At 50.1% G+C, this 27,729-nt stretch overlaps 2 protein-coding genes across 3 annotated transcripts in view; one reads left to right on the forward strand and one right to left on the reverse strand.

The window, feature by feature from the left end:
• The first annotated feature begins 50 nt into the window (after positions 1–50).
• Positions 51–26,886, forward strand: KCTD10 (potassium channel tetramerization domain containing 10). 2 transcript variants are annotated; one of them, XM_026515072.4, is made up of 7 exons: positions 51–143; positions 6,257–6,470; positions 15,102–15,271; positions 18,207–18,293; positions 18,601–18,653; positions 19,714–19,909; positions 23,995–26,886. In XM_026515072.4, exons 1-7 carry the CDS (start codon positions 141–143, stop codon positions 24,217–24,219), a joined length of 948 nt encoding a protein of 315 aa, XP_026370857.1. In that variant the 5' UTR covers positions 51–140; the 3' UTR covers positions 24,220–26,886. The 2 variants fall into 2 exon arrangements, with proteins under 2 accessions (XP_026370857.1, XP_026370856.1); XM_026515071.4 differs by having other exon boundaries at positions 63–143; positions 18,204–18,293.
• Positions 26,887–27,427: 541 nt separating this feature from the next.
• The window catches only part of MYO1H (myosin IH), a 44,499-nt gene continuing 44,197 nt past the window's right edge, over positions 27,428–27,729 (reverse strand). The window contains exon 32 of the mRNA XM_057305724.1: positions 27,428–27,630. Coding sequence (XP_057161707.1) covers positions 27,428–27,630 — 203 coding nt within the window. The remainder of the gene's footprint in view (positions 27,631–27,729) is intronic.

The following is a 27,729-nucleotide window of genomic DNA, read 5'->3' on the forward strand; positions in this document are numbered from 1 at the left end:
GCACCCTCTGCGGGGCGGAAGCGAGTTGCGGCAGCGGATGTTCCCTCCCCGGCCCCGCCTCTGCCCCCGGCTTGCGCGAGCTGGGTGTTTCCTGCCTCTCTCAGTCCGGTTTTGGAGACTCCGGCGTCCTCCGACTTTTCATGGTAGGGAGGGCGTTGCCCACCGACTCGGGCCTCTGGGCGGCCGGGAGAGCCCGGCAGAGGCAGAGTAGAGAGAGAAGGGGTCGAGAAGGGGGGTTTACGATGAGAAGCTGTCGCGAAAGGGGAGGGCAGGGGATTGGAGGGGGGGCGCGATGCCGGGGGTGGGGGAAGGGCTTCGGTGGATAATTAGGGGGAGGGAGTCCCTGGCTGATCCTAAAGAGCATTTCGGCTTAGAGGAGTAGGTTTGTGTGTGGGTGAGTTGGTAGGGGTGTCTCTGAGTCTTGAGTGCGCATTGGAAATGGGATTGGTGATTGTGAAGAGAACAAAGGGGTCGTCGAGGGTGGACATTGAGGACGGGAGGGTGTTGCGAAAGAGAACGGTTAGGTTCTGAGAGAACGATGTGGGATTCCTTGGGGCGGAGCTTTTGGGGTTTTTTGGAAGTTTTGACTGCAGTCTCTGGGTTTCGGGGAAGTGGAGAAGGGACTTCCAGGTGGTTCTAAACACTAGGACGAGCGGAGGGGATGGGGGAGAAATAGAAGGAGCTGGAGGGCTGATATGCATCTGGTGCCTAGAGGAATGCCTGAAGTCAGGGTACCTTCACCACTGAGTCCAGCGCCCTTAACTGGCGCCTTGGTACCTAGTCACTTCCTTTGGAGCACGAAGTGGCCACACCTAAGGAGCTGGAATGGATCACATGCTGTCACTCAGCTGTGGGAAGGGTTGTTGCTTGTGATCCTTTAAGGGTCTATACCTTAAATGGCCCTTTGGCCCTGGGTGCAGATGACCAAAGTTCAGCCTAGCTCTTTTACTTCTTTGCCTCCTGTCCTTCCTGGAAAACGCAGTCATTAGAGAAGATCAGTTTCAAGGACACTGCTGAAGAAAACGTAGCCAACCTGTATCTGACTTAGCTCATTTTATGCAAAATAAGGACCACCTGAGGGGAAGGAGGCATTAAACCACTGGTTCTCAGACCGGTCCCCAGATGAGCAGTAGCAGCAGCATCACCTGGGAACTCGTTAGAAATGGCCAGATTTTCAAGCTGTACCATTGGCTACTGAGTCAGTCTGGTGTCAGGCCCCTCAATCTGTTTTAATACACCCTGGGGGAGATTCATGATATCTTGATTTGGGGTATGTAATGAAAGGGGCTTGAGTCAGAGGACCCTTCTAGTTCTGATTCTTCATTTTCCCCTAAAAAGTGGGATTGAGGATAGCATCTTCACTGGACTCCTGGGAGAAATAGGCCAATAGTTTGCATGATACACAGAGGGAGAGAAAGTAATTTAGCAGAGCACTTGGAAGTGGCAGTAACTGCCTTATAAGCAAGTTTTGGATGCAAAATAATGCCACGGTTATGTGGCTGATGTAGTGCAGTTTGGTTGAAATGGAACAGCCGACTTTCCTGAGTTGTAGAAATGCCCTTAGTTTGGGGAAGTTTTATAATTAGCTAAAAAGCAGTGACTCTTAGATCAAGCTGGTTAAAGAAACACATTAGTTTTGTGGCTCTTAGCTGGGGCTGCACCTTAGATCACCTGAAGAGCTTTTTAAGTACTGCTGAGCTGCCGTTCTCCCCCCCCCCCATTCTGATTAATTGGCCTGGGGTGAAGCCCATTAAGTGCACCCAGGTGATTGTAGTGCCCAGCCTGGGACCTCTGGTCTTAAGGAAGCTTGAGGGACAGTAAGGGCCAAGTGCCAAGTACTTTAACATTCATTCCCTGAAGGTTATTTTGAAGATTATGGCTTTACCTTCATTTTACAAGGTAGGAAACTGAGACTCAGTTAAAACACTTGTCTGAACCTCACACAGGAAGTGGTGGAACTGAGACTAGTCTAGGTTCCTCAGACCTTTGATCAAACTTTCCACATGCACATCTCCCCCCAACACACAAGAATGACAGTTCCACAGAGAGCTGTAGAGAAAACATCCAAGAGTGAGGGATTTCGTGCCTCCTTTTATTGTACTTGCACAAGCCTCTTTTCGAGTCAACACTTTTCCTCCTCGGGCTGATTTTTATTTTTTAAGCATGTATACAGTTGCTTCCTGTCTGTGGCTCTGAAGCCGTGAGATGGGGGCTGGCTTTTGTTTATGATGCTTTAGTTTATTTTTATGTGTGGTCAGGAATTCACTGGGCCAATAGAACAAGAGGTTGGGGAGCTTCTCCAAGATGGTGAAGTTAATACGTGTACAGAACTATTTGGAGCAGTGGGTTGCAATCTGGCTGCAAATTGGAATCACCTAGGGGAGTTTAAAAAACTTATGTTGCTTAGGCCATACCCCCAGACCGGTTAGCATCAGAATTTACACGGATAGGACCCTGATGTCAGTTGTTTGTTTGTTTTTTCTTTTTTAAGTGAGAGCTACTGTTTAGAATTTGCAACAGGATACTCGGGAGAGATCTAACTGGATTAAACTTTTCTGATTGACTAGAATTGGTGACCAGTACCTCAAGTATTAATTCCATCTTTGTTTCTTGTAACCAGTTTTGCTCTCTCCCCAACCTCATTAATGATGACATCAAATCTTTGAAACAAGTGGAAAAGCAGGATCCCAGTAGCATTGGCTGGGGAGTCTTCCATAGAGAGATTTGCTAGGAGAGGTTTATTGTCTGCTGCTTTGTGTCCTTAGCTCAGTGTCATGCGGGCTCAGGGACGTGGTCAGAACCTTTTATCCAAGGGCCATTCGCAGTATTGAGGTGACTGACCTTTGGAAGGGTGGGTTCCAGAAAGGTTCAGAGCTTTCTCTATTCTGGAGTTTCAGGCCCCTCAATCTGTTTTAATACACCCTGGGGGAGATTCATGATATCTTGATTTGGGGTATGTAATGAAAGGGGCTTGAGTCAGAGGACCCTTCTAGTTCTGATTCTTCATTTTCCCCTAAAAAGTGGGATTGAGGATGGTTTCTACCTTTATCTCTTAGTGATTCAGGTGGGTAGCCGTAGAGATGGAAATGGTCTTCAGAGAGAAGATAATTTGAGTCTTTGAGAGCATTCTCAAATAATCACAGTGTGAGTGTTTCATGTTGGAGTGTCTGCTCTGAGCCAGAGGCCGCGTGTGGCATCCCTCACAGCAGTCCTGGGAAGGAGACACTGCTGTTGCCCCTGTGTGATAGACGGGACAAGACTCAGATGACTCACCCAAGCTTCCACAACTGGTCAATCAATGGCAGGGCTGGGCGCTTAAATTCAGGTCTGACTTCCAAACCCAGGCCCTTAGCCACACATTGCCTCCCACCTTTTTTCAAAGCCTTTTTTGTACTTGATGAAGAAGGGAGGGTGGGACGCCCCTTTCTCAATGTATATGTCCCAGGTTTATATATTCCAAGCATGAATGTTGATGAAGTTATGGGCTCAAGGCCAGACAGGACTTGCCCATGTCCTAGCTCTGCCACTGACCCACCTCCAGTATCAGTGCACTCTGGGAAGTGCACTCCGAATCTTCAAGTTGGAAGTCACAGTCGCTGTGTTCCAGCATTGTTTGGATTTTAAATGTTGTGTGTGGCGGTAGAGATGAAAAGTGGTACCTTCGGCGGCGGAGGGGTGGGAAAAGGGTGTGGAGGGGCTTTCTGGAACCATGAAAATGTTCTCTATTTTGATCAGAGTGGTGGCTGCAGGGATGCATAAACTGGCCAAAACTCCTCAAACTGCGCACTTTTAAAATATACTTTGTGCAAATTATCTTTAAAAGGTATTGGAAAGTTAAAAGTACATTGAAGTGTACTTTATAATTTTTTCATTTCATAGTTGCCTTACAAAACACTAGACCATTTCCCAAAACACGTATTTTTGTGTAAATTTAGATTTGAAAAGGTGATTTAAAAAGTATTTCTATTTTGGAGCAATTTTCCTGACTGAAAAGCACCAAAACCCCACACCCATAGGCCTTCACCCTCCTTGCCTTGCCCGTGGTCTTCAAAGTTTTGAGAAACTCTCTTCTCCCCAGCTACTTCTGTCATCCCATGGACAGACTATTTCTGGAGGGAAGCTTTGGTGATAACCTTTAATGTAGGGTTTCTGGGTACTGACTTCAAAGGAAAGTTGGAAGGACGGGGTCACTGCTTTCTCTTTACCGCTTTTATTTGTGGTGTTAGGTCATAGAGACCCCAGGTGAGTTAAACTTGAGCTTTTGAGAAACATACCTTCTTGGGATATATTCACTTGATGAAGCAAGAACGCTTTCTTGAGAAAACACTTATCTTTCCAGGAGCCCATTCTTCCTGTGCCATTCTGCAGGGCCCTGACAGGAGTCCCCCAGTGAGTGATTTCCAAGCTGCTCTTTTGGGTGCATGGAAGTCAAGAGGGTTGGGCCTTGCCTCTGCTATTACCGATCAATGGACAACAGGTTGCCACTCATCATTAGTCCCTTCTCCCATTGAAAAATAAGTTGTGTTTTTCCTATTATAAATGTAATACATGTTAATTGTGGGAGATCCTGAAAAGATAGAAAGGCATAAAGAATTTAAAAAACAATCCTTTTTCAGGATCAGGGTATTGTTTTTTTAAAGCTTTGTGCTGCCAACCCCCCCAGGAGCATGCCTGTGGTCAAAGTGGGTTTTATTTCCTTGTGGCAGTGAGGGAGAACCGTGGAGCATATCAGAAAGAGGATTGAGGCTTGCCTTGGGTGATTTTGGGGAAGGATTCAGGGAAGTGGGGCTTTGCTCTGTATTGAATGCTGTCAGGAAGGAGGGTTAATTCTTGGATCAGGTCTCAGTAATTCCTGTGTTGAAGGTGGGGAAGAATGAAATGGGGCTAACGCTCTGCGGGTAAAAAAGCAGCAGGGAGTCACGTTGGTCAGGATATGGCGATGTTTGGTCACTTTTTCTGTTTCGGGCAACGTTCTTGTTTTTGTCTGTGTTCAGACGTAATTATGGAGTAGTCTTGTTTGTGTCTTGATCTACCCGCCGCTGAGTGGCCATGTCAGATGGTGACATGCTATCTGAATCTTTCTTGTTCGGTGGAAACATCAAGGCCCAGAGATGGGTGCCAGCCCCGGTCCTGGCTGTCAGGGGACGCTACGTCTGTGCTGTTCCCCAGTCACAAAGATTCACCCCGCTCTTGGACATCTTCTCCAGCCATAGAATCTTACCTGTCAAAAAATGTTCTCGCTGAGTACATGTCTGCCTGTCTCCTTTCGTATGCCCACTCAGATCAGACGGTATGTCCATTTCTTTGAGATGGACGCGAGCTGGCAGTTCCATTAAGGAGACTGTCACCAGATCTTGCTGCTTGGGACGGCACTCGTACAGGAAGTTTCTAATTTTGTGATAACTTGCTTCCAAGGGTGTTTAATGTCTGTGTGTAGTCCTGAGAAACACGTCCATCCCCCCCCACCCCCCCCACCCCCCCGCCGACAGGAAGGATTAGGAGTGGCCGTTGGGATCCCACTGGATTCATAAAGGCTTGTTTCATCCACAGTTCAGAGTGGTGCACGACAGTAAGGAAACAGAGACCCAAGGCAGTACTTGAAGCTGCTTCGGGATGCGTCCAGGGTGTTCACTTATATGGGGAAGCAGCAGAAAGGAAGTAATCGGGACACAGGAGTTAGTGGTACACTTGTGCTCGTAGGGTTAGCAGGTGAGGTCAGTATATGAGATTATCTGGATGGGGTTTGGGGCAGCCAGTACCCCACCTCCCACCAGTTGTGGTAGCCTGGGGGCCCAGTTGGCCTCTAATTTTAAGAGAAGCCAGAAATCCAAGGTTTTTTGTTTTTTGTTTTTTGGGGTTTTTTTTTTGGTGAGCTTTTCCGTGTTGTCAACCTTGGGAGCCATTTTTTAAGTTTTAAATGCAGCATAGGGGCGCCTGGGTGGCTCAGTCGTTAAGCGTCTGCCTTTGGCTCAGGGCGTGTTCCCGGGGTCCTGGGATCGAGCCCCACATCAGGGTCCTCTGCTGAGCCTGCTTCTTCCTCTCCCTCTGCTTGTGTTCCCTCTCTCACTGGCTGTCTCTCTCTCTGTGTCAAATAAATAAATAAAATCTTTAAAAAATAAAAATAAAAAAAAATAAATGCAGCATAGACTTGGGCCAAGCAAAACCCGTCTGGAGGCCAGATCAGCCTAGAGGCTGAAAGAGGTAAAGCAGGCCTGGTGCCGTGACTTTGGTGACCCTGTGTCTTCTCCATTGGCAGGAAGAGATGTCAGGAGAAAGTGTGGTGAGCTCAGCGGTGCCAGCGGCTGCTACCCGCACCACTTCCTTCAAGGGCACGAGCCCCAGCTCCAAGTATGTGAAGCTGAATGTGGGCGGAGCCCTCTACTACACCACCATGCAGACGCTGACCAAGCAGGACACCATGCTGAAGGCCATGTTCAGCGGGCGCATGGAAGTGCTCACTGACAGCGAAGGTAAGCCCCCCTCCAGGCTCTGGGGACGTGCTTGTGGTCAGGGGCTTCATGCTAGTTCAGAAGGCCAGCGGTGCATGGACGATCGTCCACACGGGTGCAGTTGTCCAGTTGTGCTCAGTGTTCTCTCTGTGCAGGGAGCCTTGAGAATGAGTCACCGGGAGACCAGATCTAGTCTGAGGGGTGTGGTAAAGGAGAGTTTCCCTGAGGAAGTGACAGATGAGCCGAGGTGTGAAGAGGAGTTGGAGTCCCCTGGGCAGGGACTCGTAGTCTTGACTCAGTTGTCGATTTGCCGTGTGACTTTGAGAAAGTTACTTCCCCACTGCAGAGCTCAGCTGCATGAAATGGTGGCTGGACTAGCTGCCCTGGTTGGTCCCCTGCCAGTTCTCAGCGTTGATTCCGTGACTTCAGAGTGAAACTTGAGCGAGAGAGAGGCATGAATGTTTTGTCTGGACCCCTGTCCTCCCGGGATGGGGGCCTGACAGAGACTCACAGACCTGGACTTGAGTCACAACTTCCTATGTAGTAGCTGTGGATCCTATGTGGGGCTTTTGGCGCATAGTATTCGATGCGCGTGTATTCAGTGCCATGTTTGCCTTTCCTTTTTCTCATGGAAAGTCATGTTCGTGAAAGGCAAAGGATTCTTCGAAGTGATCTTACCATAACTGCTTCCTCCCCACCTGGAACAAGCCAAGAACATTTGGCAAGGGGGACGTTCTTGCCTGGCTGGGTTTACGGGGCAGGTGACGTGAGGTTTAAAGATGGCACCATCCTTCACTTCTTTGGCCTGAGATTGCTTAAGATTTGGCCAGACCACAGCCTGGCTGAAGCGTGCCTTACCTGTGTCTGAGGTTGGCTGCTGTGCTAACCTGGGACGTCGGTTCCTGGGAAGGTAGGCGAGTTTTGATACAAGTAGGTGGGGTTGGGGACCCGAAGCCTGAGCTGTGCACTTGTTAGGGTGTTTCCCTCTGTGTCCTGGAGAAGGCCGGGCTGTGGGGCTTGAGGTTCTGCTTCCGTGGGCTTCCCGGGAAACTCGGGTTTCTGGCCGAGCATCAGGTAAATGGGGTTTGAGCCCCAGAGCTTCCTTCCGTGTCTCACCCAAAAAGCACAGCGCTTTTTATGAGTGGGAGGATCCCCTTTGCGGGGCCACACCCAGCATTGCCTGGGGAGTATTTGTAGAGACTGAGACAATAGCGCCCCAGCTGCCGAAGGAAACAGACCTTATCTGAGAACGCAGGATTGTTGTAGCTTTTCTTCCGCCCTACCCAGTCTCTGGTGGGGCTCAGGAAAAGCAGCGGAGTCACTTTGGAAACGAGGTTGGGGCCTCATCTCCTTGAAATGCCTCAAGAGCGGGTCCTCAGGCTCGTGCATCCCCCCGTGGGAGAGACATGGAGATGCTACCAGGGTTCCTGCTCGGGCTTCTGAACAGCTGCTGGAGGCTGCCCTGTCGCCAGTGCTTCCTGGACACCCCACCGCCTCTGGGGAAGCAGAGCTGTCTTTGGCACTGAGACCCCCGGCTGGCCATTTTCGCAGGGCTCCACTAGAGCTGGAGCTCCAGCCCTATGCGTGTCCAACCTGACCCCCCCAGGGGTGGTACTGGTGCTACCTTTCAGTAAGTGAGAAATCCTTTTTGAAAGCTATGGGACTTAAAAACAAAAACCACTGAGCTCAGGGCTTGCTGGCTCTTACTCAGGGCGGACCTTGGTTCTCCTGAGGGCCCAGCCCCTGGGCCAGGTTGCCTGAGCGCGGCAGCCTTGTGGGTGATGGCCAGCTTTGTGTCTGGTCTTCCAGCGCACACTGCCAGGCAGCGTGATCCTGTTGGCCCCTGGTGAGTACACCGCACCGCCTAACCGCCTGCGTGTTGGCCCAGATTCACCCTTGGGTCTACAAATTAGCCTGAATGTCCCGCATCTCGCAGCTGCACTCTAGGCTTCAGGCAGGAAGCCTGTGCGCTGTAGTGAGGTTTGCCACAAACAGGCCAGAACAGCAAGTACAGCTCCATGAGGCAAGCGGATGCAGCGGTGTGTCCTGCTGGCAGAGGAAGAGGGGCTCCGAAGGCACTGAGTTTCTAGAAATCCCGGAAGGATGCCCGAGAAACTGGTTGCTTCTGAGGAGAGGACCTGGGGCCCACAGTGGATAGTGGACTCTCTCTTGCACTCCAAGCCCTTCTGCCTGTTGGCGATTTGTACTGTGTGCATTCAGTTCCTCAACAGGGAAGTTTGCAGTGAGTGGGTTTGGGTGCTGGCTCTGGTCCAGGGTAACAGTCACAACTAACGTTGATGGAGCTGTTGCTGTGTATGTGGCATCGGGCTGATTTAGACTCATTTGTCACTTACTGGTAATGGGGCTTTTTCTCTGAACCTGTTTCCACTTTTCCAAGTTGTGAATGGTCATGCTTTTCAGGGTCCTTATGGGATTAAGTGAGGACATTAACATTAGAAAGCTCTTGATGGAGTGCGGGACAGTTGGGAGACTCGGTCTGTGGGGACTGCTCACTCCTGCAGCCTGCCTGGGTGGGGTGTGTCCCAAGTGAAGGGAGGAACGCAAGCAGTCTTAGTAGCCCTTGGGGGAGAAGTAGCCAGCCTTGGCCTTGGGGGTGAGTGCTCTGCAGTTCTACCTTACCCCCAAAGGATGGCTTTTCTAAGAAGGCTTTTCCCAGCCTCCTCCCCAGTACTGGTAATTTTATCTGATCTTCTTGTCCTCATGAATTGATGTGACACCTTTCCTAACAAGAGTTCCGCCTCGGTACTCGCCTGTAGTTGCCTGTTTCATAACCCTGTTCCTTAGTACAGTGCTCCCCCCCCCCACTCCCCCTCCACAGTGGTTTCTGGTCTCTTGCTGTGTTTCTGGAATGAGGGAATATGTGAACCAGATTAAAGAAGGGAATCATTAATCTTATTATCAGCACACATTACCTTGAAAACCAGTGGGGAAATCAGTGTAGTATGTGGGAAAACCGTAGTACCTAGTGGTTTCCCTGAGATCTCCATGTCTCCTGCTTAAATTAGAATGCACTCTTCCGTAAAATTTTGAATACATTGAGAGCTTTTAAAATGTGATTAATAAACTCCCTCGTGCCCCTGATGTGAAATGTTGGGGCTGGGGAGCAAATGGTCACGAAAGAATTCTTGAGGCATCTTTGGTGCAAAAAAGGTGGTTTTTATTAAAGTATGAGGTGGGGGAGAGGACTTGTTGTCAGAAAGAGCTGCACTGAGGTCATGAGGAGTAGTTGGTTAGATACTTTGAAGTTGGGAGTGGGTTAGGGATAGCGTAGTCTCGAAGGAATTTGGAAGTAAAGTTTCCAGGACCTAGCTGCTGTTAGGATTAGGTCATTTACTGCTGCGTAGTAAATACTTGGGCATGAGAGCTTTCAGATGTATTTCAGTGGGCCTTATGTTTGGAGGATGATTTCCAACATTTATTTGAGGCTGGTGGAGATAAAGGAACTTTCCAAAGGGATTTTTATATTTTAAAGAAGACTTCCAGCATCCGGGAGGTCAAGCTAATATCAAGCTAAGGTTGCTTTTTGCCCCTAGCAAAGTATTAACATGACGCAGTTGAGTTCCTGGAGGAAGGTCACTCTGCCCTTCTCAAGTCAGTCTGTCAAAAGGGCTGCAAGTTGTAAGGAGATTTAATTTTTTCTACATTTCTTTTGCCTTTGTTCTCCACATCACCCCTACTCAGACAAGGAATAAAACATTACCTGGGCTGATGGGGCCTCTCTTTACCTTCTTTGTCTGTCCCTTCCAGAGGTTAGCCACCTGCCTGGCCTCAGGGTCACTAGGTGAATTTCAACCTCCGTAGCACAGTGACTCCGCTGGGAGCTAAAGCCTCATGCCTGCCCCCCCCGCCCCCCCCACTTCCCCAGACTTTGAGGACCTCTGCAGGGAATTCTAATGTGTAGCCAGTGGTGAAAACCACTGATGAGAATCTGTCAGTGAATTACTTTTGCTGCACTGTTTCTGTCCCTAAACAATGTATTGTTGGTGAGTTTTCCAGCTTATATAGGGGGTGATATATTGTCTGTAGCCGCTTTGTTTTCTTAGCATTATGTTAGTTAGATTGAGCCATGAAGGATACATAGTTCTAGTTCAGACCTTCGTGCTGGTGTTCCATTTTGGGAATGTACTGTAGTTCACGGATCCATATTCTGGTGAGGGTTGTTTAAATTGCTTCAGCGTTCACCATTTGGAACATTACCTTTCTCGAACACTCCCTGGCATGTGTGAGCATCTCTGGGGCAGAGCTTCCTGACTTTTGGCACAACATGGCACACACAGAAAGTCGTATTTCTATTTTGGTAAATGAAAAGGCTGTGGACCCAACGACCTGAGTGGCTGCCGCTTTGAGATCTTACCCACCGCTGGGAGGTCTGTCCTGGATCGAATCCCAGGAGGGGAATCCGGTGAACATCCGTGGCTTGGTTGGTATTAGCTGTTGTGCTGATTTACATTCCCCATGGTCTGAATTTGTGCCAACACTGGGCACAAACCTCTTAATTATTGCCAATCTGATACTCTGGTTTTATTTAACATTTCCTCATTTCTAGTACATCGAGCATCTTTTTGTCATTTGTGTTTCATTGTTCAGCTGCCTAATGGCATCTTACACGTTTTCCTTTTTTTTTTTTTCCTCCCTGCTTTATAAAAGTGTTCTGGATCCATTTCTTTGTGATTTTATGTTACAAATATTTTCTCTGAGTCTGACTTGTTACAGCTTTTCTTTTTTTTTTTTTAAGATTTTATTTATTTATTTGACAGAGACAGCCAGCAAGAGAGGGAACACAAGCAGGGGGAGTGGGAGAGGAAGAATCAGGCTCCTAGCGGAGAAGCCTGATGTGGGCTCTATCCCAGAACGCCGGGATCACGCCCTGAGCCAAAGGCAGATGCCCAATGACTACGCCACCCAGGCGCCTCTTGTTACAGCTTTTTAAATGGTGTTTTCTTTTTTGATATCTCAGAGTTTTTATGTTGGTTTTTTTACATTTAGGTCTTCGATCTACCTCACTGGTGCTCAACCAGGGATGATTTTGACCTCCAGGGGACATTGGGCAGTGTCCAGAGACCTTTCTGGTTGTCACAGCTTGGGGGTGGGAATGCCCCTGGCATCTAGTGGGTAGTGGCCAGGGGTGCAGCTAAATACCCTGCAGTGCGCACAACAGCCCCTCCATAACAAAGAATCGTCCAGTCCAAAATGTCAGTAGTGCGGAGGCTGAGAAGCCCTGCCCCAGACCTTCTGATTCAGGAATGAGGCAGCCTCCCGGAATCTGAAACAGGTACCTCAGGTGACTTACCAACAGGCAAGTTTGGGAACCACAGAAATAGAGTATTAAAACCTTAGGATGCTAAGGAGAGGTCAGTGAAGGTCCCCTGTCCCCCCCCATTCCCCCCCCCCCCCGCCCCTGGAGGTGGGGGCAGAGAAAGGAGAGAGGAGAAGTTCAGGGTGTGCTGGCAGGGCTGGGAGGGGGCAGGCCTGTCGCCCAGGCCCCGGTCCTGAGAGAAGCCTTCTCCAGGGTACCCTGAAAGCCACTGAGACTGTCCTGAGGGCCGGAATGTGCCCGCTCTGGACACTGCTGCCCCTCTGTTCTCCAGTGATGATGAAGAGATGCGGGAAGGGCTTATTGTCAAACACCTCATGTGAGTGCTGCCAATAGACCCGGCACTGTGCTGCGTGTTTTCCCCATGCATTCTCTCACCATGCCCTGAGCGCTGCCAGTTTTAGGAGAGGAGACTGGTGGACAGAGAGATTTGCTGCGACACCCATGTCATCCAGCGAGTAAGTGGCAGAACTGGATTTCCAGCTCAAGCCCTTGCCCTTAACCCTGGGCTGTGTTGCATCTCTGAAACCATTCCTGAGCCTCCCGGTCTGGGCCTGTCTGCTCTGCAGCCTTGCGGGATGGACTGCTGGGCCGCCCTGACGGGCGCAGCCTTCGGAAATAGCCTGCATGCTCCACGGCAGCTGGGCAGACTCCCCCAAAGCAAGGCGCTGCTTGACTTCCATTTGCTTTTTACACGCGAGGCATTGGAGCTGTTTCAAAGGGGTAGATTCCGGCTTTGAAAGCAACTAAAATATTTTAAAATCAAAATGCTAATTGAAACCTCATGGCGAGCGCGCCCGGCTCCTTTGCCCTTATTTGTCCAAAGTATGATTCCTTCACCACAAGCATTTCCTGACGGCATTCTTGGGCTAGAGCCCAATGTCACGGTCTGCCTGTTCGTTTATGGAAACTCTGGACTGTCACTTGGATAATTACTGTCAGGGCCCTGCTCGTGCTGAGTAGCCAAGTTGCCCACACACCGAAGGCAGAGCGTGGACATGTTCTTCCCGGAGTTGCTGAGTTAAATGGGTTGCCAGTTCTGTGAAGACTGAGGCTCTACTCGTCTTCTCAGTTCTGGTGGAAGGAGCTTTCTTGTGAGTTGTCTTACCAGCTTTTCGTGGTCTAGTCCTGCCTGCCTGAGTTGGGAATGTCCCGAAAACTCTCTGAGGCTCTGTGGTCATCTGCAGACAGTGCAGGGGACTTCACTTCCTTCCGAAAGAACTGTTAGGAAGATCATATGGTTCTTCCACACCTTGTCCACTCATCGGCAGGAAAGCCCTTGATCCAGAGAGCAGAGAGGTCGGAAAATGCTGGCCTGGAGGCCCAGTGCGGCCTGCACATAGGCTTTCTTTGCCCTAGAGTGGATTCGTGACCGCTTGGCTTACCATTGTTTAAAAATCAGGAGGTTTCACAGAGAAACCTGCATTTCTGGCTTCTCTGGAATATCAGAGGCTCATGCAGCCCTCGGCCCCCATTCCTGACTGGCTGTTCTTGGCTGGAGTGAGAAGAGCCTCCCTGTCTCCTGTCCCCAGGGGGCAGGGCATGTGCTCTCTGGTCAGCCTCTGGGCCCAGGCCCCCCTACACTCATTTATGCTGCTTGCTGCAGGCCCCTGTAGGCACCTGAGTTGCATGGCAGATACCGCATCCGTACTTTATTGTCTCGAAGGTAGAAAGAAGCGTGGAGTGAGGTCCAGCAGTTACTGTCAGGGTGATGTGATTTACCACGCCTGTGAAGGCCTCTTCCTTCCTTGAAACCAGGGTTTGACTCCAGGACACACGTTTGCGTTGCGTTTGCCACACTGGGAATTACTCTTCCTATCGTATTCAGGAAACTGTAGCAGTGGGAAGTACCAAGCAGAAGCCTCTGGAGAGACAAGACCAGACCTTTAACCGAAGGTCCAGGGGCCATGGGCTGAGGAGTTTGTAGGATGGGAGTATGGAAATGGCCTTCTTACAAAACTCTCCTAGGGATTATTGCAAATACCAAGTAAATATCACACCCTCTAACCCTGAGAGCATACTTGGCAGGGCTGGATTTGGGAAGGGGACGGTGGGTGGACTTGTGACTCTGGATATGAAAGAGGTATCTTTGCTGCTCTTGGCTTTTGTGCCTGAGCCAGGGCCTGGGGGTCTACGGAAGACTTAGGTCAGGGTGCCATGGTGTTAGTAGTGGAAGTGTGGGCCCCTTCTCCCAAACTGAGCAACGGTTGAGGAAAGTGGGGCATAAAACTACGAATTCTTGTTTAAACCTAACTGCCCTGTGCTTTGTTGTTCTCTCACTTGTAATGGGGGACAGGAAACCTGGGGAAGCCCCTTGCTGGGGTTGCCCTGCTGGCCTGGGGGGTGGGGGGGACTTCTCTACAACCTGGCTTTTTCTAGAGCCTCCTGTCCTCTGTCAAGACATACCAGGTCTTTGCTTCAGCCCTACCTCTCCTTTTGGTCTGTCCACTTCCCAGGCTTCAGCATTGTTTCCTCCTTCAAGTAACACCCCCCCTTCAGATATTTGCATTTCTGAAGAGGAATTGTGAAAACCTGGGGATCCCTAGTCTCCACTAGGGATTGGAGAGGTCATCTAGAAGCTGAAGGGCTTGGCTTCCTGGCCCCCACCCCAAGAATGTCTCACTGTGCCTGGCTCTGGTCACCAGTTGGTACATTTTCCCATAGTTAATGCAAGCAAGTTCCGTCTCCCCATGCGAGACGGAACTGCCTGAGGCAAGGTCTGATTCACCCTCTTCTCTCCAGTCACTGTCACTGGCCAATAAGTGCTTATTTGGGGCAGTTAAGGAACATCTGGAGGTGGTGGTGGTGAGTATAGGGGATCCCCCTTGGGAGCCAGAGGTTGCAGTCTTCTTCCTTAGAAATGGCTCTATTATTTGGAAATCTGAAAACATCGTGGAAAGAGGAAGAGTAGATATTTTTACCTCAGGCTTTTCCCCTGTCGTTGAAGTGTGGTCATAAGGACGCATTTTATCCAAGTATAGTTCACTCTCGGGATGGCTAAGGGATTTTTGAGGATACTTTAGAAACATGCTTTTAGGCCCCAGAGATCCTGGCATCCAAAAGAGCCTGAGACCAAAAGAGTCCGTGGTTGTGGTTGTCTCCGGCCAGCAGGGCCTCAGATCATCGCAGTGCTTCCCAAGCAGGGCTTTGTCAGCCCTTCACTGACAGCTAGGCAGGTGGGGCTGCTGCCCGCTCTGTGGTCCTGCTCTTCCGTTGGAGGTGGAGGGAGCCAAGAGATACCCCATTTGTCCTCAGCACCTTCCAGGAGACGCATGCCCATGTAACTAGGCCCGCCCTTCCTCCTCCTCCCTCTGCAGGCTGGATCCTTATTGACCGGTGTGGGAAACACTTTGGTACGATACTCAACTACCTTCGTGACGGGGCGGTCCCCTTGCCTGAGAGCCGCCGGGAGATTGAGGAGCTGCTGGCAGAAGCCAAGTACTACCTGGTCCAGGGCCTGGTGGAGGAATGCCAGGCAGCCTTACAAGTAGGTATCACCGTTTTTCCCCATATGAGTGGGGAGGTACCAGGCCCACCTGCTTTCTTCATTCTCCTCCTCAATAAAGTGGGGGCAGTTCTTTCCTCACTGAGATGTGCGAGTTCACAAGTGACCCTGGAGCTTCTCTCTCCTTTGGTCAGTGACCCCTTAGAGGCTTCCCTGTAATGCTTAGGCCACCTGACTACCCTCTGGCTTTCAGTGGCCATGGTGTTGGGTCATCTCCTATGTACATTGAAACCCTTCAGTGTGGGGTATAAAACCTAATCAGTTTTCTAGACGCATCTCAGGACTTATTATCACCCCACCAGTCATTGTTGGGAGCCTCATATAATCTCTGCAGACTCAGACACCCCTCACTCCTCAGCTGGACCTGGGGAAGGACCATTGGGGTCAAGTCTGGTGATAGCAGAATCCCTATAAAACCAAAATGCTTCTGGACGTAGTCAGCGCCCATTTACATCAAGCAAAGTTCCGACATGGCAGAGAATCCTGAGTCCCTTCAGGTTTTTGTAGGAATCGGATCCGTATATGTGAGGCTCTTGTTTGTGCCTCCCTCAGCCACATGTCTGGCCCCCCTGTGGAGCAGTATCCTTACTGCCTAGCTCCTTAAGGAACTTGTTTCCACACACCACCTCTACTCCAAGAGTCTGAACTCACTGTAAATCTAACTGAATGCTATAGCCTTTTATTTTTTTTTTAAAGATTTTATTTATTTATTTGACAGAGACAGCCAGCGAGAGAGGGAACACAAGCAGGGGGAGTGGGAGAGGAAGAAGCAGGCTCCCAGTGGAGCCTGATGTGGGGCTCGATCCCGGGACCCTGGGATCACGCCCTGAGCCACCCAGGCACTCCTAACTGAATGCTATAGCCTTTTCTTTAGTATTTTTATTTCGTTTTTGTTTGTTAATGTATGTACATCATACTTTTCTGCTCTGTTAATTCTTTTTTTTCTTTTTCTAGATTTTATTTATTACTTTGGGGGGGTGGGTGAGGGGGAATCGCAAGGAGGCTCCACGCCGAGTGCAGAGCCCGATGTGGGGCTCGATCTCACAACCCTGAGATCATGATCTAAGTCGAAATCAAGAGTTGGATGCTTAACCATCTGAGCCATCTCGGTGCCTCTCATCTGTCAATTCTTTCAGCGGTTCTGTTTACTTTCATATTTCTTATGCTGCTACTTATTGACATTGCAGTTGTCAACATTATGTACTGGTGTAGAGAAAATTGAAATTTTGCTCATGCACTACCACTACCATCACCCCAACAACTACCAAACATGGACGCGTGTTCCTTCTCCTCTTTTCCCAATGTGGTGTTTATCGCAGCTTTGGTTAAATTGGTGTTCACAGTTTACGTTGTGATGTCTAAATATCGTTAACAGTTGAGTCAGCATACAGTGAAAATTTTCTTTATTGTGCAGCTTTTCAATTTGCCAGAGTTAGTGATTACCTCGTTGTTTTGTCTGTTTGGTTTTTTAAGTGCATAGCCCTAATTCATCCCTGAATGGTTAGAAAGGTCAAGCTCCTATTAGTGTGTTCAGACACACCAGTGAATCTCTGTTTCTTCTTTGTCTTAGAGACAAGCTCTGTGGGTTCCCTTTCTGTGGTTTCTGTTAGTCTAAGATTGAACCTCCAGGACTGATCTCCTCTCAGTTTCTGTTGATTTTGTCTTCCTCTTCTACTTCCTCAGAGGTTTTCCTCAGTTTTCTTTTCAACCCTTCTTTTGAACTTTGCATTTCTATCCTATTTCTAATTTCCAAGAGCCTTTTTACGTTCTCTGAGTGTTCTTTTTTATATAGAACACTGCTCTTGTTTCATAGGATTCAGTATCTGCCCTCCTCTATCTTGAAGTTTTCTTTCTGATGCCCTTGTCATGACTCATTCCCTTTTCCTCTTTATTTTGGTTTCAGTCTCATAGTGGAGAGGCTTTCCACATATAATCTGATGATTTTTGGTCTGTTAAAATTCAAGAGTAAGGTTCTGAAAAGCTGTATGTGTGTGGGTGAGCCTTGTTGTCCAGTGGGCCATAGTGGTAGATGATAAGGCTCTTTCAGTGGGAAACCCCAGTGTCAGTCTGCCTTTTCCTGGATAGATCAGATTCCCGGGGAGGAATCCTTCACTCTCTTGCCTGGTGGGGATAAGCCTGACTGGCTGCCTTCTGGGATCTGAGTAAGAGAAGGGGCTGGGAGCTGGGGCTCACTATTTAGTGTGTGGACCATTCACTTAATCCCCCTGTTTTCAGAAGACCAGCTCAGCCGTGTCCTTATCTGTACAAGCCACTCTAGGAAAGTAGATCTTTCTTCTGCCAGGGGAAGGGGATTGTGGCGGCGGGGGGCGGGGGGGGGGGTGTCTCACTGGTGCTTCTTCTGACTGGCTAGCAGTCCTCTTCTGCTCTTGCCCTTTGCCCACCAGCCTTCAGAACTGTTCTTTGAAAATCTCCAGGATTCTTTCCCATCTGCCGTCTTAAGTTTTGGCTTTCTCTTTCCCCTTAGTTATCCCTCATCTGCTTCCCAGCCTCAGATTTTCGACATCTTTTGTCCGTAGACCTCACTTCTCCCATTCTTTTTCTCCTTATAGGCTTAAACTTTTTAAGTTCTTCTGCAGTTGTTGCCATGGGGTGCTTCGATACAATCATATTTCATCTGCCATGTTTAGAGTATATTTTTAAGTGACTCCCTGGGCTGTGGAAGTGTGTCATCGTTGTTAGGATTTACTGAGCACTCTGGCCAAAGAGCAGACTTACTGGAGAACTCGACTCTTAGCTGTCCCCCACCCTAATAACTGGTGGTAAGAATTCTCCTCTCTTCCCAGCGCTGGCAGCCCCATCTTCCCTCGCCAGAGCCCTGTCTTTGCCCGGCAGGCCAGCTTAAATAATCCGATGCTGGGCAGGCCTCCTAGGCTGAAAGCATGTTTTGTTCCAGCAGAACAAAGATACTTACGAGCCTTTCTGCAAAGTTCCTGTCATCACCTCGTCCAAGGAAGAGCAGAAACTTATAGCGACTTCAAATAAGGTATGTTGGAGGCACCCTCGTGACGTTTCTTTAGCCACTCGCATGGTGAATATGGTGTGAAGTAGGAACCTGTGGAAGGGCCTGAGCAAGGCCCAAGGAGGAATGCGGAATGGGGACCCGCAGCCCATCTTGTGCTGTGGGTCCTGCAGTCTCACTCTCCGCCCCTGCTCCCCCCTCCCCCGTTCTGCCAGCTCTGCCCCGCTGCCTCCCTGACGCGGTGGCAGGGCCCAGCCCCGTGGGAAGCCCACAGTCCACGGTACCTCCACTCGAAGTGACTCTTCTCTCTCTTTTTGATCACCGCCCTCAGCCAGCCGTGAAGCTGCTGTACAACAGAAGTAACAACAAATACTCCTACACCAGGTAAGGTGTCGGCGAGAAGAGCCGTCCACGTCGGCTAGGAGGGCTTCCGCTCACGCGGGCCAGGCCCAGCACCCACCTGGCACCTCGAGGATGCCCAGGGAGACAGATGATAGATAAAAGGTTGACTTCACACATACCGTGAAGGCTGCCCTTTTGAAAGTATATCAGTCAGTGGGTTTGAGTATATTTGCAGAGTTGCTCGGCCATCCCCACGTGCCTACTTTGCGAACACTTCCATCACCTCAGAAGAAACCAGTTAGTCACTTTTCATTCCCCTCCAGCCGCCCCCCCCCCCCGGCCCCCCAGCCCTTGGCAAACACTGCCCTCTGCCTCCTGGACATGTTGTAGAGATGGACTCATACAGTACATGGCCTTTTATGACTGGCTTCTTTCACTTGGCGTCATGTCGTCAGGGTTCATCCTTGTGGCATGTGTATCAATACCTCGTCTCCGTTTATGGCTGAATAACGTCCCATCGTATGGATCTTTACTGCATTTTGTTGATCCATTCATCAGTGGGTGCACAATCAGGGCTGTTGCCACTTTGGGGCCGTTGTTGGGGTCTGCTGCTGCGAGCATTCGTATGCACGTTTATTTACAATAAAAACGAAGGTTTTAATTTCTCTTGGGGGTACCTGGGAGTAGAATTGGTGGGTCCAGTGGTAACTCTAGTTTTAGTCATTAGACCTGCCAAACTGGTTTTCCAAAGACGCTGCTCCATTTTACATTTCCACCAGCAATATATACAGATTTCTAGAATGTCTTCTGCTTCTTGGTGCCATGTGGTCTCAGCTGTAGGCCGTTTAATGAGGTTCCTCAAGACCCATAAATGGACCCAAGATGAAAAGTCTCCCTTGGACAGTTGCATTCTGCCACCCCTGGGGCTCGAGGGGCTCACTCCACGCTCCAGACCTGGTCCCTGTGCCAGCAGGCCCCGAATCATTCACAATTCCTCCCTGGCCGCAGCGGAGCCCGGCAGAGCGGCCGCCCTAGTGTGGGATGTGGAGACTCCTGCAGTTAGAACCAGTCGGCGTTCACCTTCTCAAATGCTCTTTTGCAGCAATTCTGACGATAATATGTTGAAAAACATTGAGCTCTTTGATAAGCTCTCTCTGCGCTTTAATGGAAGGGTCCTGTTCATAAAGGATGTCATTGGGGATGAAATCTGCTGCTGGTCCTTTTACGGTCAGGGCCGCAAGATTGCCGAGGTCTGCTGCACCTCCATTGTCTATGCCACTGAGAAGAAACAGACCAAGGTAAGAGCTCCGAGGGGGCGGCTCTGGGTGGCTAGTCTGAGATACATACTTGTACCGCTTCCCTTTCTCCCTGAGCAAAACAAACTTAAAGAGGGACAGGCTTTAAAAATGCTTTCCTTGACGCATGATTGCTCGTTGTAAAAATACTCAGTATCTTTGGGGCCCTGGAGAGAGTCACATGTAGGTCTTGGAGATAGAGAATGGCATTTCCTTTCTGACCGTTGGCAGACAGGGACCATCCTACAGCACCTCAGTCCCTTTGCCATAAGTGTTGATTCAGAGCGGCGCCTGGCTGGCTCAGTCGGTAGAGGGTGCAACTCCTGATCTCTAGGTTGTGAGTTTGAGCCCCATGTTGGGTGTAGAGGTTACTTAGAAACAAAACCTTAAAAAAAAGAAAAGAAAAAGGAAAAAGTTGATTCAGATGTACCCTCGTACTGCTGTCACTGGGCCACCAGCATTGTCTCCTATCGGTGATGGGACACGGCCTGTGCTGTTCCTCACCCTCCACGTACCACCATTTCCCGCCAGCACGGCCTCATCCCATCTCAATCATCAGAGGGACCATGCTACCCTTAAGAGCTTGACCTTGGCTTTCTAGTCATGACCTATGACTTACTGCCATCTGTCTGTCCTCCTCTGACCCACTGACCTAGAGTGGCCCTCTGCCCTCCATGGGCCTGCTGGGCATTCCTTGGCTCCCAGGCTTATTGGCTTCCTTCTGAGCACACGACTTCCTGAAAGATCTGGACTCTGTGGACACTCCTGCTTCATCTTCTCTAAACCAGTAGACTTGACCTCTGTCACTGTGCCATTCTGTGAAACTAGATCGTGCCACACGATGCTGTTGGAGGTCTGGTCTGCCCTTAATTGAACTTCGCTCCCTTCGGGTCTTCTGCTTGCTTGCCCTTCTTGGGCTATGCAACTCGGTTTTCTTCCTCTTAAAAAAAAAAATTCTACGATACACTGTCCCTTCCTTCTGAGCCTTGCTAAGGGAACCCTGATTACCAGGGGCATGCGGTGGGTCTGCTGAGCAGGTCTTCATGCACAAATCTGTAGATGATCCAGTCAGGCTACCGTAATCACTGTAACTCCAGGAGCACACAGTTCTCTGTGATTCTAGAGCTGGCCTCAGAAGAAAAGGCAAATGAGGGAAACTGAGACCACGAAGTAGAAACTAGAGTTCTAAGCATTTTTTTAAAGACTTATTTTTTTACTTTGTTTTTTTTAAAGATTTTATTTATTCACGAGACAGAGAGAGTGGGGCAGGCTCCCTGCAGAGTAGGGAGCCCGATGCAGGACTCAATTCGAGGACCCTGGGATCATGACCTGAGCCAAAGGCAGCCGCCTAACCGACTGAGCCACCAAGGTGCCCCTTAAAGACTTTTAAAAAGAAAAATCTTTTCTTTCAAAGATTGCAGGGAGATCAGAATCACTTGCTTCCCTTTTCCACGTTAGCAAGACCCACCTTGTTTTCTCGTGAACTTTTTTAGGGCTGTGAATTCTGCCTATAACTAGCTTCCCCATCTTGTCAGTTTGGTTTTGTTATATATACGGGTTGCCTTTGTTCTTGGATATTAGCAGGATAATCATATTGATTAAACTTCAAAATACTGACTTTACATTTTCAGAGTTTAATAGGGAGCAAAGGATTCAGAGACCACGTGATCTGATCCCAGCCATTTGTAGATGAACCCCCAGGTTCCAGAGTGAGCCTGTGCTTGTGTTTTTGAAACTGGCTAGAGGCAGGGCCCGGGGTGGCAGGCCAGGACCCCTAGCCACGGCTCCCTTGGCTCTGCTGTCCTGTCCCCAAGGGCTTCTTCCTTGCTCCGGGGGAAGCATGTGACTGGCTTTCCAGGGGGTTCACATCAGGGAATGGCTGTCCCTACAGGAGCAGGTGCCTGCTTGGGGCCCACACTTTTAAGAGCCACGCTTTGGAGCCGACACTTGTTTCAAGTAACTGGGCGGATGTTCCTGTTGGGGGTTTTTTGTAGCACTGTCTTTCTTGGTACAACATTCCAGGTGCTCTGCTAATTCTTAAGGGTATGGCTTGCGGAGAGTAAGGCTTGAGTAGGTATGTAATACACATGTTGTCCGTTTGGTTTTTGATTCTGACTCACCGGGAACTGGTGATAATAGAGCACAGAACTGTGCCCTTTATTGGTCTTTGTTCTGTTGCTCAGTGATACCACTTCTTTTGCTCTGTCTTCAAGTTCCCGAACTCTCCTCTGTCTTCTCCATTCTGATCTTGAACCCTGCCAGTGAATTGGGTTTTTTTTGTTTGTTTGTTTTTGTGTTGGTCTTGGTTGCTGTATTTTTCAGTCATACAGTTTTCATTTTTTTCTTCTATGTTCTGTCTCCTTGCTGAGACTTCCTGTGTTTGTATTTGCTTTAAGAAAGTTTGCCTTTCCTTATTGTGACATTTTTAAAACAGCTGCTTTCAAGTCTGTCAGATAATTCCAACATCTTGGGTCATCTTGGACTTGGCATTGGTATCTGTTGATTGTGTTTTCCCTCAGGAGTTGAGATTATTCTGGTTCTTCATTATGCCAGGAACTTTGAAATTGTATCCTGGATATTCCAAGTGTTACAGGGCTCTAGGTCTTGTTTAAATCCTAACAAGAACATTGATTTTTTTTTTCCTGTTCTAGCTGGCAGTTGACCCAGTTGGGTTCAGGCCACAAGTTGCAAGCAGCACTGGGCCTCAGTGCCGGTGACAGCCCAGGTGTCAAAGCCCTCAGCTCTGGGCCGCACCGAGGGCGGGTCTGTGTCGCGGGCAGCGGTCTGTCCCATTGCTCAGTTCTGTGCATGCTCTCGAGGGCCAGGTTGACAGCCAGGCTCGAGCACAGGAGTCCACGCACGAGCCCGAGAAGCTGCTTTCCCAAGCATCCCTCCTTCCATCTTTCGGTGCTTCCTGCTTCCCTGGGGCTCCCCTTTTCAGTCATCTGGCCAGAAAGCAGAGGCTTCAGGTCCCCGCTCTGCCACACACTGCCCGTGACTTGACCTGTACCCAGAGCCAAGCGGCATGAAGAAGGGAGAGAAAAACAGCAGAGATTCGCTCCACCCTGATGGGACCACAGCTCTCCTCATCAGAAAGGAAGGTTTCAGAGTTTTGACTCCCCCAGGCTCCGGCTATTGCTGCCACGAGATTTTGGGGGATGGGGGTGCAAGAGAATGGAGAAAGGAAAAAAGGACGGAAGGAAAACCGGGAACTCTGTCTAGGTGTTAGGAGACTGGTGGCCCCTCTGAGTGATGCTCAGTCTGGGGTGCAGGCTGCACTGACCTCCCTCCGGGCAGTAAACTCTCTGCTGCTCAGGTGTTATTCCAAACTCTGGTCTTTTCCCCGCTCCATCTGCCACAATTTATGTCTCTCAGTCCTCACCCGCTGCACATTCTCTCTCCTGGTTTTGTGGCCTCAGTGGGAAAGACAGAGGAGAGCGTGCTGCCTCCATTTCTCTGGGAACCTCAGAATTCTGCCCTTGAAAGCAAAGTCTCCTCTGTGAATCAAGTGCCGGGGGCCCACTTGGGCAGTCTCCCTTCACTTCAGTGCTTTAACCCCCAAAGGGCAAGCAGCAGACACCGAGCTTTACCAAGCAGTAGGGGGTATGTCCTTTTCAGCTGCTCCCTGTTCAAAAAATGGGGCTGCTTTAAAGGCTGCTCGAGGGTGCGGAGCAGCTCCAAGGGTGCAGATCTGTTATTAGTAGAAACCTATTGGAAAGGACCTCATTGGTTAATTGCATTGTTACATTGTTGTAATTCCCTGCTGTGGAAGGATCTCCCAAATTAGGGGAAAGCAAAAGGTGCAGAGGAGTGTGTGATGGGCCACCTTTCGTGGGTTGTAAAGTGTGTGAATATATGTGTATGGTCCTGCTTTTACATGTACTATATCCCTTTTGTTGCTAGTGTAAGCACCATGTGTAAGTATTGCCTGTGGAAAAGAAAAGCTACTGTAAAACTAATAACAGCAGTCTAAAAAGGAATCCCAGGGGCCTGAGCCAGCGGCCCTGCCCAGAAGTACCAGGTGGCAGCAGAGGTGGGGAGGGGGCGTGTGATGCTAACCCCCTGCCTTGTGTTCTGTGGGAATGCAGGTGGAGTTCCCAGAGGCCCGGATTTATGAGGAGACCCTCAATATTTTGTTGTACGAGGCCCAGGACGGCCGAGGACCTGACAACGCGCTCCTGGAGGCCACAGGCGGGGCGGCGGGACGCTCCCACCACCTGGATGAAGACGAGGAGCGAGAGCGGGAGCGGATCGAGCGTGTGCGGCGGATTCACATCAAGCGGCCGGACGACCGCGCCCACCTCCACCAGTGAGCAAGTGAGCGAGCCGCCCTCCTCCACCCTCCTCCCCCGCCGTTCACTCCGATTCCTGCCGGCTTCTGGGCGCCTTCCACTTCCCCGGGAGTCTGGAGATACTTTTGTAACAAGCCAGATGACTATTTTGATATTTCTCGACCAGGTGACTGTCTTTCCCCAGGTGAATACACCCCTGTTCTTGAGCAAGAGGTGTCCAAGCTGTCCCCCTTCCGTGGAGATCGGGGAATCCTTGGAGCCAGGCTTTCTTGGTTCTCGGAGAAAAGTATGAGTGGGTATGAAGTGAACGTGAGAAATTTTGTTTGCAGTATTTATTTTGGTGGGTGCTGACTACCTATTTGGGCTTCGGGGCAGCATTCCCTTGGGGTTCAGTCGGACCGCTCTGAGAGGGATCCTGCAGTTGGTGGCCATCAGAAGTTTCTCTGAGCTCCCTGTTTCCTAATCTCCGGCCCAGCACTCTGGCTGCGTGACCGTGCTTTAGGCCGGGCCATCTCCCGGACTTGGCCGGAAGTCCGTTCTGCCCCGGGATTTCTCCCCTCCAGCTTATAGGTAGATGAGTGCAGTTTGTGGCACGGAAGATAGGACCGATGAGCTGCGTGCCTCTGACTGTTCTAGCGTAGCTCTGGGTGCCCAGATCTGTTTGAGGGGCAGGCCTGTTGGGACCCCACATGCCTGGCTAAGGGCAGAGCTGGCCCCGGCAGGGAGTGCACCCCTCTGTTCCTGGCTCCTTCCCCGCCTCCTGCGCCTTCCACTTGCCCCCCTTGTTGACCAGCTCCGTTCAGCGAAGGCCTCATGGCCTGGTTATGGGCGGGGCTCACAAACTGCCACTTCCCGGGCTCCAGTCTTTCTTTCTCAGACTTCTTCCCTGTGAAGCTGGGCTTCCTGTCTCAAGCAGAAGCCCTGCCCTTTGCTTAGAATGTGGACATGGCCTGGCCTCTGTCCCCCCAGCCTGGCATCCAGGCAGGAAGCCCATTCACACCAGCAGTCTCTGGGCAGGCCGCTCTCCTGCTCTAGACGCAGCTGTCACCTGGAGATCCCCTTTGTGTCCTTGCCTCGGATTTTTACACGGTATGGAGTGGCCACAGCGAGCAGAGTTAGAGGATGTGAAGCTCCTTTGGGGTCCAGTTAAGTGTTTATGTTCATGTTTAAGGGACGTGTGCGACTGTAGATGGGATGTGTGCTTGTGGGGCGCATGGGGCCCGCGCTGGAACCCGGCTGTCCACACGGTGCTCGTGTAGGGCGGACGTTCTCGGTTACCTACCTCCCAGTCTCCTCTGCGCCCGTGAAGGGACAGAAGTGAGTGGTGACCGATGCGGCTGGTCGCGACTAGACTAGGTAGAGTAGTTACAAGGAGATGTGAGCATGTGTAAGGGAAGGGATGGGATTTGTTCAAGGGAAACGTTAGTGTTATACCAAAGGTATTAGTTAAGCGGGCAGCCTTTGACAGTGTATTCCAAAAAACGAGTTTATATTTTAAAATGGTTTTTACAGCTTAGGCTTTGTACATACTGCCCTTCTTGGGACAGTTGTATACCTTTATTTTGTATCCAGCAGCAAAGCCTACACTAAAACTTGGAAACAATCTTGACCAAACCTAAAAAATCATGTATGGGGGTCGATGACTTTTAAACTGTTGAGTGGGGAACTTTCATATCAGGCCATTCGGGTTTTATTAAGTGCTGAGGAAAGGGGGACTTCAATACTGTTTCGTAAATATTTTATATACCGTTTCAGTTTTAAACACCAACCCTGACGTTTGGGTTGAACTTTTTTAGAAAGTTAAAGTGAATGTTGGTTCTGATGTTTTCTGTAGGAATGGAAAAGCCATCATATGAATTGTTTTTTAAATATTTCTGTGAAGAGTAAGTGTGCGGAACAATCGGATTCGTTTGGGCTTCAACACCGAATGAGCTAATGTTTCAGGCAGTCTTTCCACTTGTCCTTGACTTTGCACTTGTAGTTTTGAGTGAGTCTTTGCTTTCCTGGGATCTGAACAGGTTCCTGAAACATTCCGTGGTGAATGACACACCATTAGCTGCATAGCCAGGAGCTGACAGACAGCAAGTGTTGGCTGGTCCAAGCTCTGTTAGCAGATGTATTCCACAAGGAACGGACTCTGACGCTAGCATGAAGGGCAAACAAACAGGGGTCCATATTTATACTTAAGAACCATCTAAGTAAGTAAAACGCTGGCGTAAGATTTGGTGACGAGTTGAGTTTTATTACATTGTAAGAGCTTACAGTTGAAGTAGAATAGCTGTTTTTTCGAAGAAGTCCTTGTTTGTGGTGACTTGGGGGCCCGTGCCCAAGACAATCATCCTGGAGCAGCCTCTTCTGTTGTGCAACCCTCCCCCCCCCCCCCCCACAGTAGGTAGATGAGCAGCCTGGCCGCGAGGCGGGGACCCCATGCTCCACGTAGGTGGGCTCGCCTGCACGTCCCAGCAGCTGCTCGGCCCCCCCCGCCCCGTGTCAGCAGCTCAGCCCTCCTCTGTGCCGTGTGCTCCTGAGGGCTCCACCCAGCGTGACTGTAGCACCCCTCTGTGGCACTAACCTTTCTTCCTCTTCGTGCTATGAAAAAATTGCTATAAACGTTAGAAGTAGTCACTGTATGTTGTACGAGCATTTGTGGACGTGTAAAATAAAAGTTGCATAATGCTTCTGTTTAAATGTTTTCTGGATCTTTTCAGAAACACCCAGCATCATCCCCCCCCCCCCCAGTGTGGTGGGGTTCGCAGCAAAGAGACCAAGGCCTCCGTCCTCCCTTCATTCTGCTTTATCACCTTGAAGGCGCCGGGGAGGGTGGGGGTCATTGTTCTGTTCTATTAAAACACTGTAAGGGAGTCTTAGGTGGAAAGCAGAATGAATCAGCTGGGGTTGCTGCCGCTTTCACATGAGGGAAGGGGGAGAAAGAAACAAACACACCCAAGGCCTTAACATTTCTGCTACAGCTCCCCATATGGAACCCAAGTTCCATTTAATTAAAGCTGCAGATTTTGAATTTTGCTTTATGAAATTACCAGGACGCCCTCGCAGACCATGTATATACTCCGTCGTTGCTCCTCCGGGGCAGCTTGGCAAAGGTGGAGGGTCTGGTGCCCGCCTTGTGAGGACACGTTCAGGTACCCATCGAGGGAAGGACATGGGAGGGACATTGAAACCCATCCCCGCAGGTGACTGGAGCTGGGGCCCCTGAAGAGGACCTTTTCCTTTAGCGCCCCAGGGCCGCCGAGAACCGGGAGACAGGCAGATGCCACTCCGATTCTTCACAGGTGCTCCTTTGCCTAGAGCTGCTGGGACCGCTTTCCTTGAAGGTGTAGCTCCCTGCACAGCCTCCGGCTTCCTGGGTGCTTTCCTCAGCCAGAGCAGAGACGGCCGTGGGAGCGGTCAGGAGGACTTCGTGCAGACTGACACCTTGGGAGAGTGCCCACACTTAGGTTAGAGACCTTCTGTGACCCAGCAGCGGTGTGGACGAGCTTCTAGAAGCCTGCCCCACCTGCCACTGAGACAAAG

This window comes from Ursus arctos, unplaced genomic scaffold, assembly GCF_023065955.2.
Source record: "Ursus arctos isolate Adak ecotype North America unplaced genomic scaffold, UrsArc2.0 scaffold_34, whole genome shotgun sequence".
NCBI lineage: Eukaryota > Metazoa > Chordata > Mammalia > Carnivora > Ursidae > Ursus > Ursus arctos.